The sequence below is a fragment of the Rhipicephalus microplus genome, chromosome 8, assembly GCF_043290135.1.
Source record: "Rhipicephalus microplus isolate Deutch F79 chromosome 8, USDA_Rmic, whole genome shotgun sequence".
Classification (NCBI taxonomy): Eukaryota; Metazoa; Arthropoda; class Arachnida; order Ixodida; family Ixodidae; genus Rhipicephalus; species Rhipicephalus microplus.
The window spans coordinates 134,390,237-134,404,864 of NC_134707.1; the positions used below are offsets into that span (position 1 = coordinate 134,390,237).

Genomic DNA, 14,628 nt, shown 5'->3' on the forward strand with positions numbered 1-14,628 from the left:
CGCATGAACGGACGCAGGGGCGGCTGCATGGGAGAACGCAGGGACGGACGCACGAACAGACGCACGCACGGACGGGCTGATGGACGCATGGATGGTCACACTGACGGACGCATGGACGGACGGAAGCAAGAACGAATGGACGGACGAATTCTTCGCCCCACTCTCAATCATTCACTCCGTGGATATGCTGCCAGTTTTTTAACACCAAGTTGCTCAAACGCTGCATTCCCTCACCATTTCATAATCTTCATGTTTGGGAGGATGCTTAGTGCATTTTAAGATGTGCTTGAAGCAGAAAGCGTCTTCCTCACTGAAATGATTTCATTGTATAGAGGGTACCACGACAATACACAGCACTCTAGAAAGTTGCTCATCGCGGTTCTTATTGCAGTGCATACCAGCCGAGCAAGACCAAATACTTTCATACGTCATTTCAGGCATACGTACAAACAGTTAAAGGGCCATGCGACACTATTTGAGCATGTATTTTTCATCGGTTCTTTTGATTCTGCGGAATGCAGGCATATAGCTGTGCACATAGCAGCGCCGAAATTGACCCAATCATAATTTTGTTACACGGGAAAACCTACCTCGATTTTCGACTATGGCGACACACACATTGGCTATTTTCGCTATAAGAAGTGAGTGATGTTACGTGACGTAACGGCGAACACAATTCAATTTTGAGTGGCCTGACGCTAGAAAAAGCGCGCAATACTCATATGGTAGTATATAGGCCATACGAGTGATTGCTAAAACAGGAGAAACTTCTTTTATACTTTCTCAAAAAGAAATTATTCCTGTTTATAAATGATGTATTTTCAAAACAACGAACACAGCACTTAGCCTGCGAAAAGGGCTATGGTACGCCAGCAATTAAAAGTGGAAACGCATGCCGCGTCTTTAGCGAGCCAAAAATGTTGCAGGTGGTGGGCGCCGGCGTTGCCGTACAACGCGTCTTGCATGCAAGCCGAAAAGTGAGCCCGCCCATAGAGTTTCAAAATATACACTAGAGGGTACTCTGGCGCTAGTGTCAATGGGAGCTGCAACGCACGGTGCTTCAGCGAGCATGACAATGATGGATAGTACACACATTTGTCTAATATTTGTACATATGGCCTCCTTTTGGCTCCGTAGGTGTGTGTGTGGCTTGGAGCTGTTTTCTCACGAAACAAAAATCAGCAAATGTTCAGCGGTCCCACTTCACCACCATATTCTTTTAGACTTACCTCTCCAAATCGGGTCACAAAGTTTAAAAAAGTTGAATCTTTCTTTTACAACAAATGCTACAGTAGTAAACGAAGTCACTTGTACGATTCGCCGCCCGCAAGTACGAATACTAGGCAAATGTGCGTACTACCCATCATTTCCATGGTCGCTGAATAGATGGGATTGATAGAATGATATGGCTGTACCCTTTAGATCGGTTGGTGGCTAATACCACCAAGCCGTAATACTTGGTGAACAGAAAACTGGATTTATTTTTTTTCTTTAAATAGCGAGGTTGGCGACTCGTATTTTGCAGTGAAGTGTTTATTTCCACTCGCGCCTTGACTTCAGCCACTAATAAGATAACCTCCTTTTGTTAATTCGACCCGCTCAAAGGCTATTTTGCCCTCCCTTTTAGTGAACCCCAGTGCTTCGAAAAACCCTGCGCCATCATCCTGGGCTATAGGGTGGAGCCCTTCACAGAACATTATCAAGTGTTCGGCAGTTTCCTCTTCCTCTTCACACACTCTGCATACCGTGTCTACCCCTTCGTATTTGGCCCGATATGTCTCGGCTTACAATACTCCAGTCCTGGCCTCAAACAGTAGAGAACTATCCCGAATATTATCATAGATTCTTTCTTTGGCAATTTTTGATTAAAAGTTGGATAGATATCTACTGCAGAATTATGCCATATCTCAACATATTGGTCTCAGCTTCCTTCACTTTCTTTTTAACCGGTAATTCTTTTTGGTTTTGCTTCCTGCTATTTTCTAAGTATTTACCAGTCAATTTTCTGGTTCGCTTCCTCTATTTCTTATCGACCTCCTTCATGTACAAGTAGCTGAATACCTTCCTAGCCCGACGCTCCTCCCGCATTTTTCTCTATCGTTTCTCAAATTTTATCTTGCTGCTGTCTTTTTTGCCCTCAAATGATGTCCATCCCATGTCACCTTGTACTCCCTCATTTAGTGTATTCCCGTGAGCTCCTAAGGCAAGCCTACTTATTCCACGTTGCTTAATTTCTAATCTTGCTTGAACTTCTGATCTCATGCACAAGACCGCATTGCCGAACGTCAGACCAGGAACCATGAACCCTTTACATATTCCTCTCACGACATCTTACCTATTGTAATTCCACAGCGCCCTGTTTTTCATCTTCGCTGCATTCCTGTTACCTTTAGTCGTCACGCATATTTTGTGTTTCTTAGGTACTCGGTCCTATTGCTTATCCATACGCCCAGATATATGTATTTATCTGTTATCTCTAGTGTGACCTGCTGTTTTCTAAGCGCACTACCTTCATTATCAATAAAAATCATGACTTCTGATTTTTTCCTCACTGAATCTGATATCAAACCTCTTTCTCATTACCGCAGATGTCCATCAATTTCTGAAAAACTTTCTTGTCGTCAGCCATTATTACTATATCATCTGCGTACACCAATGCTGGTAGTGCCTGTTCAATGAGTTTGCTTCTTTGACGAAAGAGAGGTTGAAGCCCAGTTTAGTGCCCTCTAATTTGGACTCTAATTCTTGTAGGTACATCATGAATAACAAAGATGACAGAGGACACCCCTGCCTAAGCCCCCGTTTTAAATCTGCGGGCTTGGATAGCTGTTTTTCTCTTTTTATAAGTGCCTTGCTACCTTTACAGATATCCTTTAAAAGATTAGTGACTCCATCTTTAACACCTAGTGTGTCCAGTATTCCCCTGAAGCCCCCTTGAACCACGCTATCGTACGCTCCCTTGATATCCAAGTATGCTAGCCACAGGGGCCTGTGTTCCTTTTCTGCTATTTCGATGCACTTCGTCAGTATAACAGATTGTCTTCCAACCTCCTGTGTTTCTGAAACCCATTGTGCAGTTACCTCGGCACCCCCTAATTCTATATTCATGTCTGCAGTCTTTCCTTTATAATCTGCGTCGCCAACCTGTAGGCCACTGATATCACTGCCAAAGGACGGTAGTTGTTTATATCAGCTTTGTCCCCCTTTTCTTTATAGATTATGTTCATCCGGCTAAGTTTCCATCCATGGGGGACTTCACTATTGATTATTATTTTGCTCACTGCCTCTCTCAACGCCTGGCTAAACTTCAGACCTAATGTCTTTATCAGCTTAATTGGAATGCCATCTGTGCCTGTTAATGTACTCTTAAGAACCCTCTTCTAAGCCCTTTTCCACTCTCGGTCTGAATATGGAGCCATCGCACCACTTAATTACTTCTTGTCTATTGTGGTGCATAAAGCACTTTTTAGTTGAAATTTTTTGTCACCCTTTTTTCTATATATTCATTAGCTTCGCCCTCTTCTACCCTAGCACCTTGAGCTGTTGGTATAAACCTCTGATTTAGGCTCTTCTCATTTCTAAGGGAGTTCAAATGATTCCAAAATTTCGCAGCTGCCTATTTATATTTTTATATACTTCTGCCAGCCACTGAGCTCCCTTTCTTCTAATCTTTTTCATTGATCAGAGCGGATGCCTTCCATCAATAGTTTAGAACAATCGCAGTGACAGAGGCCCCTGTGGTTAATTTTAGGACACTCTGTAACACCGTCCAAAGCGAGTGTGTGTATCTTAGACAGTGTAACCCTAGGAGCGTCTGCTACTCAACGCACGTGCTTTGTAGTAACCACGCCAACGACACCGTCAAAAAGAGTGAAAGTGAGGTATTGTGTGAAGGCCACAATGAGGAGACATTTCCAGAATGTCTGTATAAGGCACGCGCTGTGATTGAAAGTGGTCTTTGACGTCAGTAGGCGAGAGAAATGAGAAAAAGAACGTTTCTCGTCCTCTTCTGCTCGATTTTTGAACTTTGAAGACTCAGAGCTTCTCTTTCCATGCACCAATTCCAACCATGCTTGTTAAATTCGTTTCAATCACCACTACACACGTTCCGGTGCTAAATAGGGCTGTCCCAAAAGTGTCGCAGGGCCCCTTTGCTGTCGCACTGACATATCCGCACAAACCACCTTTTCAGAATGTGTACGATTAACTATACCACCATGCAAACCACGACGTGGCAGTGCATGTTTTGGGAATAAACGAGAGGTGGTCACCAACTACTAGTACATACATCGAGGATGCACAACCCACGGCTTAAGGAGCTTTGCCCCTAAAAAACGGCTTGGCCCCTAAATAGGGCTGACCAGAATTTGGTTCGACGTAAACCTGGAAAGCTACACATTTTCAATCAATGCGCTAACACATTACGTCACCGTTGTTTCGCGATGATTCGATTTAAAATGACTACAAATTTAGAGTAACAGCTCCTCCATTTTAAAAATTACCCAAAAGTGACGGGCCCTCTCTTTTTAACAATTTTGCTGTGCTAACTCTTCTTTTCACTCATACGTTATAAATACGCTGATGAGCCTCATCATTGTATTTAAAGTTATCCATATCATGGTACTTCAAAAGCCCTAGTAGAAGAGGGATTGGTGACTGCTGTCAATACAATCGCTACACCATCAGACAGGACGGCAGCCGAGCTACCAAACCTCACGATGTAGTATTTCTCTTGGGATGTGTATAAATGCACGAAGTTCTGGTAGCAATTTGACCAGATTGTCCACAACAATGCCACCCTGCCCCCAACAGCGAAATCCCATAACTTGCGGCAGTTTATGAAAAGACACGCTGCTTCAGCAGTCACGGGTCTTTAAACGATGAAAACATGCTATATATATGCTGTATACATGCTAAAGGAATGCTCCGGTGATAAGACTCACCAGGAACAGGAATACTTCGCAAGATGGGATAAGCTGACTCGTGTTCTAGCATCCGCTGGCAAAAGAGCCTTCCGAAAAATTTATGACTGATTGCTCGTAAACATACGAGGGCTGGAGTTACTGGTGTACACAGGTCTTGATTTACGTCGATGAAATGTGACGTTGTACTGAGCACACTACCCTAAAACATCGTAGTTCCCTTCCACCGTATGTGTTCCGCACAAGGGGAGCATGCTGCTCATCTTTCATGGCTACACCATCTACTGAAGCTCCTTTCAAATGAAATACAGAGCTTGGAGAATACAAGGATAACAACGGAGGAGACAGTCGTTACCGACATGCGTCGAACCAGCCAAGGCGGAGCCACAGAGGTACCAGTCGACTTCAACTCTTCTGCTGACCAATCCTCGAGAGCTTTTTAAGGTGTTGTAGAGATTTGTGTGTTCTGCGCATAAAAAAATCATTCCACAGAAGCCTGTCCTAAGGACTTGTTTTTGACACACAAGAAGAAAGTGTTGTTCCTGCACCGTAGAACAACGAATATTTGATGGCGTAACAAGGCTTGTCCATTACTTCTAAAGCTTGAACTGTGCAACTACTTCACTCTGCGGCCGGGAATTTCGATTCTATTGTGAGCGCTGGCGCGCCACCTGATGTGAAAGAAGAAGCACCAGCCTGCAGGATAGGAGAAACAGGGACGACGGAGTAGACGCAAGTTATTATTGGCTAAATTCATTCTCAATCGAAACCTCATTTAGCTACCTCGACAGATGCGAGTGTTTTCACTGCTGCTCCACACCATATTACAGACAGTGTACACCATCCCTCATTCTCAGGACTCGAAAGGCAAGTGATATTCAGCTTGAAGTTCGTCCCATGGCCCGCCGTGATGGTAGTAGCTAAGGTACTCAGGTGCTCAGCTGCAGGTCGCGGGATCGAATTTCGGCTGCGGCGGTCGCATTTCCGATGGAGGCTTAAATATTCTAGGCCCATGTGCTCAGATTTGGGGGCACGTTAAAGAACCCCGAATTGTCGAATTTCCCGGATCAATCCAATACGGCGTCTCATAATCATATCGAGGTTTTTGGACGTTAAAACCCACAAATCAATCCAATCAATCCAATTGAAATTTAACCCATTTAAGCGGCGCGTGGCGTCACGGTTTCTGCAGACGTATTCATGAATGCTCAGTGTATGTATTGCGCTCTTCAGCTCAGTATTGTCAAAGCTGGTGAGGGTCCTCTTACATTTGTTTCTATACTCAAAAATAATCCTTACGTTTGTCAAAATAATGAAATGAAAGGGGTTACCAAAATATGTTTGGACGGCTCATGGATTGCAGTGTGGGTCAAGAAGAAGCCACCGAAGTGCTGGAGAGCCTCAATCGCAGGGTGATAGAGGCGACACACATATCCAGCCTTTGCCCTAGAAGAAAGCTGATGTGCCACCCAGACCTGCCGTTCCGGCAGCCTGACGGGATTTGCAACAACCTCGAAAACCCGGAATGGGGCAGTGCCGGTGTATGTGAACGGAGGATACTCCGTCCTGATTACGGTGATGGTGAGTGGTGCAAGTGCAAAAAGATGAGCTGTATGAGAAAAGCTACTGTATTGATTGCAAGTTGGACAGTGGCCTTTTCAAGTGAAAAAGAACGATAAATTGAATACTAAGTTTTCTGCTTCACTTCGCAATGTAATGAGATAGTCACTGTATAATTTAGGTATGGTGACACATTATGACTGCTTAGAAAGAAAATAGGTTACCAGATCAGAAAAGTATGGTAATTATCTAGCAAATATTGCTACAAGATATATAAATGTGCAAGCATCAGTATGCTGCGGCTTTAGCAGGGAGTGTGCATAACTTATAATATTTATGCGGGTAGCCTTGCATATCAGCTATCCCAAGAAAAAAATGGTCTACAAACGGGTTACTAAAATTCGAAATGATGGTTATAAGAGCCAAGAAAGGTTATCTTGGACAGGGCATGTGCGATAATACTTACTGCGAGAAGATTCAGTGATACAGTCCCCACCATGAAGGAAACAGAAATGGAAGACGTTAAAGTTGATAGCTTGCGGTAAGAAAGTTGTACACAGGGTGTGAGTGCTGGAGCCAACATTTGAAGAAGTGGACTTGTATTTTGTAAGGCTGCAAAGAATTTCCCTTAACACGGTAGTGTGCATGCTTTGTACCATCTCTTCCAATCCAATCAAAGAGGAGTGGGCAAATCTCTTTCTTTATTTAGATTGGAGGAGAGGATACGAAGCATACACACTAGAGTGCTAAGGGAAATGAATCAATTGCATCCTTACAAAACACAAGTACACTTCTGGAAACATAGGCTTCAGCACCTACCCAAATTTTACGAATTTATCACTACCATGAAAGCAGTAATAGCAAAGGGGCTGTTGATCCTTGCAGGAGTGTCATCACCCCGAACAGCTCGCAGTGGGCGCCCTCTGCCGAGTTCAAGGCTCATTTCATTGTTGGTCCACGATGGCAGTGGCCTCTTCCGGGAGCCCGATGAACGAGTCTCTCAGCTGTCCATTGGTTTTGGGCAGTTCCTCGGTCACGACCTTGGATTCACGCCCTTTCTACGTCTGTCCCCGCTTGAGTTAAAGATGGGTAAGTGCCTACAGGGAAATGCGTGGTGTCATGAATTAACAGACCTCACGATAGTAGACGAAGAATGTCCAAGAAAAAAACACGTTTGCTGTCATTAGTAAATTATTTTCTAACAGTTCCAAAATCTCTGCGCTTGTGACAACAAGGCGTCTGGTAGGCGAGAAAACGCGCAAAAGAAACTAAAAGCGGGGACGTCACCTTGAAATTTCTTACCCAAACACCCTGAAGTCATATTTTGACGGCTTTTACTAAGGCTGACGTACCTGCTATCAAGCGACCACGAAGCTTATTTTCTGATGATGGGGCCTCTTCTGTTTTACTGACCATGAGAATGTCGTATAGCTATACAACACTTGGACAAGTCGAGCTAGAATTGTGTTTATGGTCCCTCGAAACCTACCAGGTGCCACAAATACTCCTTTCAGCCGTCAACGACTCGGTAGAGTCTTTGTACTGTGTTTATTGTGCGAAGTTCAGTGCTCTTTTCATCCACTAGCAGTTGTTTATGCGCCTAAGCTAAGTCTAGTTCTGAAAACGAAAATGTACTCTTCGCTAGGGGGTAGTTCTGCTCTTAAAAGCAAGGTTCACGGTGCTTCAATAATTCCCGCAGATTCTGAGTGAGCCACTTGTCCTTCACAAAACCACAAGGGGGCTAGCTCAATCTGAATATCGACTCATCTTCGAAACTCCAAAAACAACGAGTCGGTTTATTTAGTGCGCAACAGCTTCCTTCGAAACAAATGACACGCTTCGACCATTAAGGAACGTCGGTGATGCATCGTCCGTCAGCTCGACGTTAATAGGCGGCAACGCCGAGCCAAGCAGCGAGTCGCTGAAAACATCAGAGAACACGGCAGCGAAAACATCATGCTTTTTATTACTGATGTGATGGCCTGTTACTTCTATTTGCAGTACCCTGAGCCTGTCACGACCAAGCATGTGTTCCCTTCGTTCTTGAAGACCAGTAACAGCAACTTGCTTTTCAGCCCTTAACTTTACCCATACCATAATTTTCCCTAACACAACGAGACCCTGCTTTGTCCAGGTGACGAGCTGCGTGTCTAGTTTTATCAGCTTCCCTTGCTTTGCCACTGTAAAGACTGGCGCACACCAGCGACTAGCAGCGGTCGCGCGACCATTTGTGACTAATCGCACGCAGTCGCGAACTGTCGCAAACGGTCGCAAAGCGACTGCTTGGGCTAGTCGCTGCCTGACCTTTTTCGCAGTCGCGTGACTGCAGTCGCAAAGCTGCTGGAACCAATCAGCGATGCTCAATTTTTTTTACTGCGCTGCTGTCTTGCTGCCAGATAAAAACGAGTGCGTTCCTCTGGGTGGGTAGCACAATGGCCACCACCAAATACTTGGCTTGGAGATGGTAGGGTGAAGCAGCTCGAGAAAAGTGTCGAATTTACGTGGTGGCATTCGTAAGAAGCATAACACCGTCAATGTAAAGAGAAAAGAATTGTGCGCTATCTTTTCTCCGTATTCAGAAACGTTTTTTGTCTTGAACTTGACTTGCCAACGCCTTCAATGCAGCGCGTTTGGAACGCGTTTGTGCTGTATTGTAGGCTGTGGCAAGTCAAGTTAAATTCAAGGACCGTTTATGAATACTTACGACTCTCGGAAATACTCTTCGTCGTCTCAGCGCAGCTCGGGAGGCAGGTGGCTTGCATGACCGGCCAACTCCCGCGATCGAAAGGACGGTCACACCCACTACCGGCTTTTTTTCTTTGAAGGCATCTGTGATGCCAGCGCTGACACCATGGGACAGCGCACCAGGACCACGACAATGTCTTGTTCTTCGCTTGAATCAAACTTGACGCTGTTGGTAACGCTGTGCGAGAACGGACGAAAACAAAAAATGCGGTGCGCCCGGTTTGCTCCGCCAACGCTGGCTCCACTCACTCAGCTGGCGACGACCAGCTGATCGGCGCCGGTCTTCAGAGTGCTCGCTGATAACAACATCCGGACATGACTTTCCGCTTTTTCGACTCTCAGTTGCTCGCATGCAGCGTCTGCCAGTGTGAACATCAGTCGCTTTTTGGTCGCCAGTCGCGCGACCGCTCCTAGTCGCCGTTGTGCACCAGCCTTTAGCCTTTCAAATTATTTTTGGATCATAATCGACTGCGCTGCTCCCGAATCCACTTCCACTTTTAACTGATCACCAGCAATGTCAACATTGACAACGTACTACATCGAAACGCCGTTTATTACTTCGCTAATCCGAAACAATTCTCAGTATTCCATTTTCGCCGGACAGCAGCTTCATCCAGCTGGCTTTGTTCGTGCACCTGACGGTCCGGACAGGCTTTCGCTATGTGTGCGTTCTTTGAGCAGATCAACCATGCAGGCTTCAGTGTTCTTGAACTGGCAACACATCACCCTGTAGTTTCCAAGACATCTAAACAGCATTACTCAAACTGCTGACACGCAACCAGGACACGTTCGCCTCACCTTTGTTTCGCGCTTTCCCTCATGACTAGCGTGCCCAATTTTGCGCTCAATTTATGCTCTATATCTCTCTCATGTCGGGTTGCCCTTACAGTGTTTCGCTGCTTAGGCGCAGTTTCCACCGTCACTGCGAGCTCGTATATGGCTTCAAACGTCAGCTCTTGTTCTGCTACGAAGTGTTGCCGAGCCGCCCCATAAGCGATTCCGAAAACCGATCGGTCGTAGAGCATTTCGTCAAGCGGCAACTTCTCCTCGCCGAACCAACAGTTCCCGACTAAACTGCACAAAACCACTACGTAGTCACCAAGATATAGGCACTTCGCTGTGCTCACGAACCAGCTGCAGAAATTCATTGCCTTTCTTCTCTTCTAACCACTACCACCACCATATTTGTTGATTTCGTGGTCCCGTTTGAATAGATACCTTGAACAGAGTACTGATGGCCTTGAATTGGTGTTTCTTGATGGTGTCGACCTTCTAGTTGAAATTCTGGGCCCCAAAGTCTTGACGAGCATCGCTATGAATGAGTAGGGTCGAGATCTTCATTACAGTGAACACATTAGTGCGTGGCTTTCGGTACAACTAGCGCCGTTGAACGACACGTCACAGTATGCACAAAAGGGGCAGCTTCACTTCACGCACATCACGTCCCCGCAGCGATCATGTATCGTCTTCTAGCTGATTTACGGCTTCCCTGGTGATGCCATTATGATCGGAACAAAAACTTGGGTGCATTCAATTCAAATTGCTTGTCTTTTATGCCTGACGTATCACTTCGTTTTCCCCTTTTTTTACCCCGCGTTTCTGTAGCCATACAACAAACAGGCGAAGGATTGCAAAGAAGCAAACTGTTATTTGGTACAAGTTTATCGAAGAACTGGTAGGTTTAATGAAGTTCTATCAGTAATATGCAACAGTTTCACTTAAAGTTACAGAGGCATTTTGCCATGTCATCTTTTGAAAGACTAAAGCAGTGCAGCCATTCTGGAAGGTATAAAAAAAGTGACCCAAAGTTACGATGCCCTTGAAAATTCTGCTACTTCTTGAGAACCTTGAATTTGTGCACCATCGTCGCGTAAACAAGATTAAGCACCATAGCTATTTTCATGTATATGCCCACTTGCCTTCCCAAATTCTCATGCTTGCTATAGGAGCACCACGACGCGGCAGTTTTCTGTGCACTCGTTCATTACTTCTACAGTAACACAAAATATACGTCAGAAAAAGCGCCCACTGAATGACCCAGAAAATGCCAGCAAAACATGAAATATATTCAAGTTTCTTTGTACATTTGGTGCAATGCAATGGTAAGTTATATATTGTTGCCACTTTGAAGCAGACGGCTTTCCTACTGCTGTGCGCTACTCTGGACACGCGCTAGAGTTCGCCTGACGCCGTGCGCGCGCCGGCAGCATTTTCGCAGCTTGCCCGCACTGAGCAAGAGAAATAGTTCTCGCTGCCGTTGCCTATAAGCGCTGGAAGCTCCAAAAGCCGTGGGCTGCCGTGTTTCCACTCAAAAATATTGCCACTGTACATTCCTGGTCCGCAACAGCTCAGCAACAACGACCTTTTCTCTGCATCCAGGGTCTGGTTGTTGACGGCAGAGTATAGTTCGATGTGCTCGACGTATTCTTCTCATGTGGCACCACCGTTGACATCAAACCATGAAATGCGGCCTTTTCACGCCATTTTGTTTATTTCGATGGCCCACACGGGCGTGGCCACGCTACGTCTCCACAGTAATAACTGGCGTCCAGACAGCCGATATGCCAGCAAGTACAAAAACCTTTATTTCAAATGTAAACGTGCTTAAGTAAATGAACCGGTGCTGTCACCTGCACTCATGGTGGCTAATACAAGTGGCACACACCGTGTTGCTCCGTCGGTACCTCAAAGCATGATGTATCATACCAAACTTCGGCAAATTTTTTTCGAGTCAATGTCAGTGAAATACGGTACATATCGAAATTCGTGACGTCACGCGTGCCCTGAATTTACAAATGATACTTTGGCCTTGATTTTCTCCTGTAGTAATGCACGGTTAACGACATCAAAAATCTCAAGAAACACTTCATTTATAAACCACTGCACTGTTTCTCGTAAGTGTCCCTTCAACGATTAAGCGTCAGATTGGTATACCGTAAAGCTTGTGTCCGATTTTTTCAAGCTCTAAATATATATAGCCTTCAAAGAAGCATACCTTGGTCTCCGGTAGAAACAAGCGAGGCGAGTGAGCTGAATTATCTAGGGCATGTAATGACACCGTGACCACGGTAAGTGAATACTCATGAAGCGCAATCTGGGAGTAGAGCGCGTGGTTCCAAAGAGAAAATGAATGCGGTGGTTTTCCTGTCGCAGTTTTTCGCTGTCACAATGACCCGCAAAATGTTTGTTTTCTACAATAAAAAGGATAATATACTAGGCAGTGACCGACCATAAGAAATAATTAAGAAATGCATCGCATAGAAATCTTCTACAGACAAGAGAAAGAGCTTTTTTTCTTTCGCAGTGCAGTAGACAGAACGCCCACACAGCTATCACTCCATAGATTATTTCTCGTGTAAATCTGTGATTAGATTACCATAGTCATCAACATTAAAATAAATGTGAAATTCATGCTGGAAAATTGCGCCTATTTTTTTCCTTTTTATATGAAGTGAGATTTCCCTTTGAGTAAACAATGGCAGGCATGATGGAATCTGTCTTCGCAGTGATCAACCCTATTTGTTAGAAGGGCGGGTAACCTGTTGATGCTTTTACTACAGCAGAACTCATACCGTGGCAGATTTATACTACTTTCTCTTTAAGCAGGGAGCGGGGTTACTACTACCAATGCTAGCAGCGCATACATCTATAGCAGGAGTCCCAAACATGCGGCCCACGAGCCTCTCCCTTGCAGCCCGTGCCATGCAGATGCCTGTATTCATCCTCACATCCATTTCTTTTCATAATAACAAGTATATTCCTTAGCTACACCAGCATTATTCATCTAAAGCAGGGGTCAGTAACCAGCGGTCCACGGCCGCAGGTGACATGCGCGGCTGTATTATCCGGCATCAGACCCCCGCCCCTCTTTGCTTGGCACTGCGTATCTGAAGACTTACATGGCTTTTCTGTTCACTTAAAAGGGTATTCTCATTCAAAATAAACCTGATTTTAATCCACTGTCACATATTAGAATCCATTCCCAGAGTTTGTACGCCTTGACCGCGAATTCTCGCACCCCCCCCCCCCCTTCAGTAAATTTATTTGTGGCGCCCGGTTGCGTTGACTTCATGCAACTTCACCATACACATCAGATTGTTGTCGATTACTGATATAAAGCAATTTTTTTCTGAGACACCACGTGTAAATACTATGTGGCGAAGAATAACTGTTAAACTAAAACTATACGCGAGAATCGGCATCCAAATACATTCATTTTAGAGATTGGTATCGACAAGCTGTTAGATTCCTAGTGCCAATTGTCCTTCAAGAATGATCACTGCAGCATATGAGCATATGAGTTAATTTCCTCCTCCTCGACCAGCTTCTACACTGGCTAAGAAAGATGATTGAGGTTCGGAGTGGGTCCCCTCGATGACTCGAGTGCACGGTGGCAGCGCGAAGGAAGAGCCATAGTCCGGTGATGAGACGCTTTATTGCAGTCTCAGGCGTCTGCCCGAGTCCAAGCCCAAACCTCCGCTCTCCCCTATTTGAGATTTAAAAGTCCTCTTTCCTCGGTTGAACAAAGGGTCTTCACACAAACCAATCACACGTTGGGACTCGCATCGTCAGAACCAATCGCAGAAACACTTTCATAACAGCCACTACAGTGGTGAAAATTACGTTATGAAATATACCACAAGAATTGATAGGTTCTCAGCCTGTCACACTCTCTCCTAAGTCAGGCCGTGCTGCCTCCGCCAGTCGTCGTTCTCACGCTCGGGCTTCATCAAATTTCCTCATTAACATCACTTCGTAGAAGCCGCCATAAGCACGGAGATTACACCATGTGGCCCTGAGCGTTGACCAGGTGTGCATGCGACAGCGAGACGCCCCACCTAACAACACTCGCTAATCACGTATAGTGGGAGAGGATAAGCTCGTGTCCATGCCGCCACTATGTCTTGGTCAGCCCTGTGGTCGCGTCCCCGCGTCATTCTCAATGACACGCGTGGAGGCCAACAATGGCTTAAACTCAGCCGGCGGTGCCGGCCTGCTTCTTGCCAGACGCTTTTCCGAGTAAGCCTTCTCCTTCTAGTCCCAAACGGGGGCGACCTTTACGGCTCCACTCATGAACCCTGTGAACGAAGGCGTCTCCTTTATTTTCCACGCGCAGGTCTCCCACGTTCGCCTTCGTGGAACCGATCAGCTTAGTTAGTTGACGGGTCGGGAACTGGCTCCGCGCTCTGCATTAGCCACATTGATTGCGCTACACACTACACGTCGCTAAAAGTTACCTGATACTAACTATATGGGACATGGGAAAAGTTTTTTTTTTCCAAGTAGCACCGTTAAACAACAATTTCAACACCCCCTTCCCTTCTGGTTTTAAGTTCTACACAATTTTAGCTGTGTGCCTGTACGTGGCCCACTGACCGAAGTGAGTTTGAGACTCCAGGTC

The 14,628-nt window shown here is 45.5% G+C and overlaps 1 protein-coding gene across 1 annotated transcript in view; it reads left to right on the forward strand.

Annotated features, from left to right (window-relative positions):
- LOC142768378 (peroxidasin homolog) overlaps positions 1 to 14,628 on the forward strand; it is a 104,104-nt gene that overhangs the window by 67,112 nt on the left and 22,364 nt on the right. Inside the window, exons 3-4 of the mRNA XM_075870349.1 lie at positions 6,286 to 6,503; positions 7,368 to 7,571. Coding sequence (XP_075726464.1) covers positions 6,286 to 6,503; positions 7,368 to 7,571 — 422 coding nt within the window. The remainder of the gene's footprint in view (positions 1 to 6,285; positions 6,504 to 7,367; positions 7,572 to 14,628) is intronic.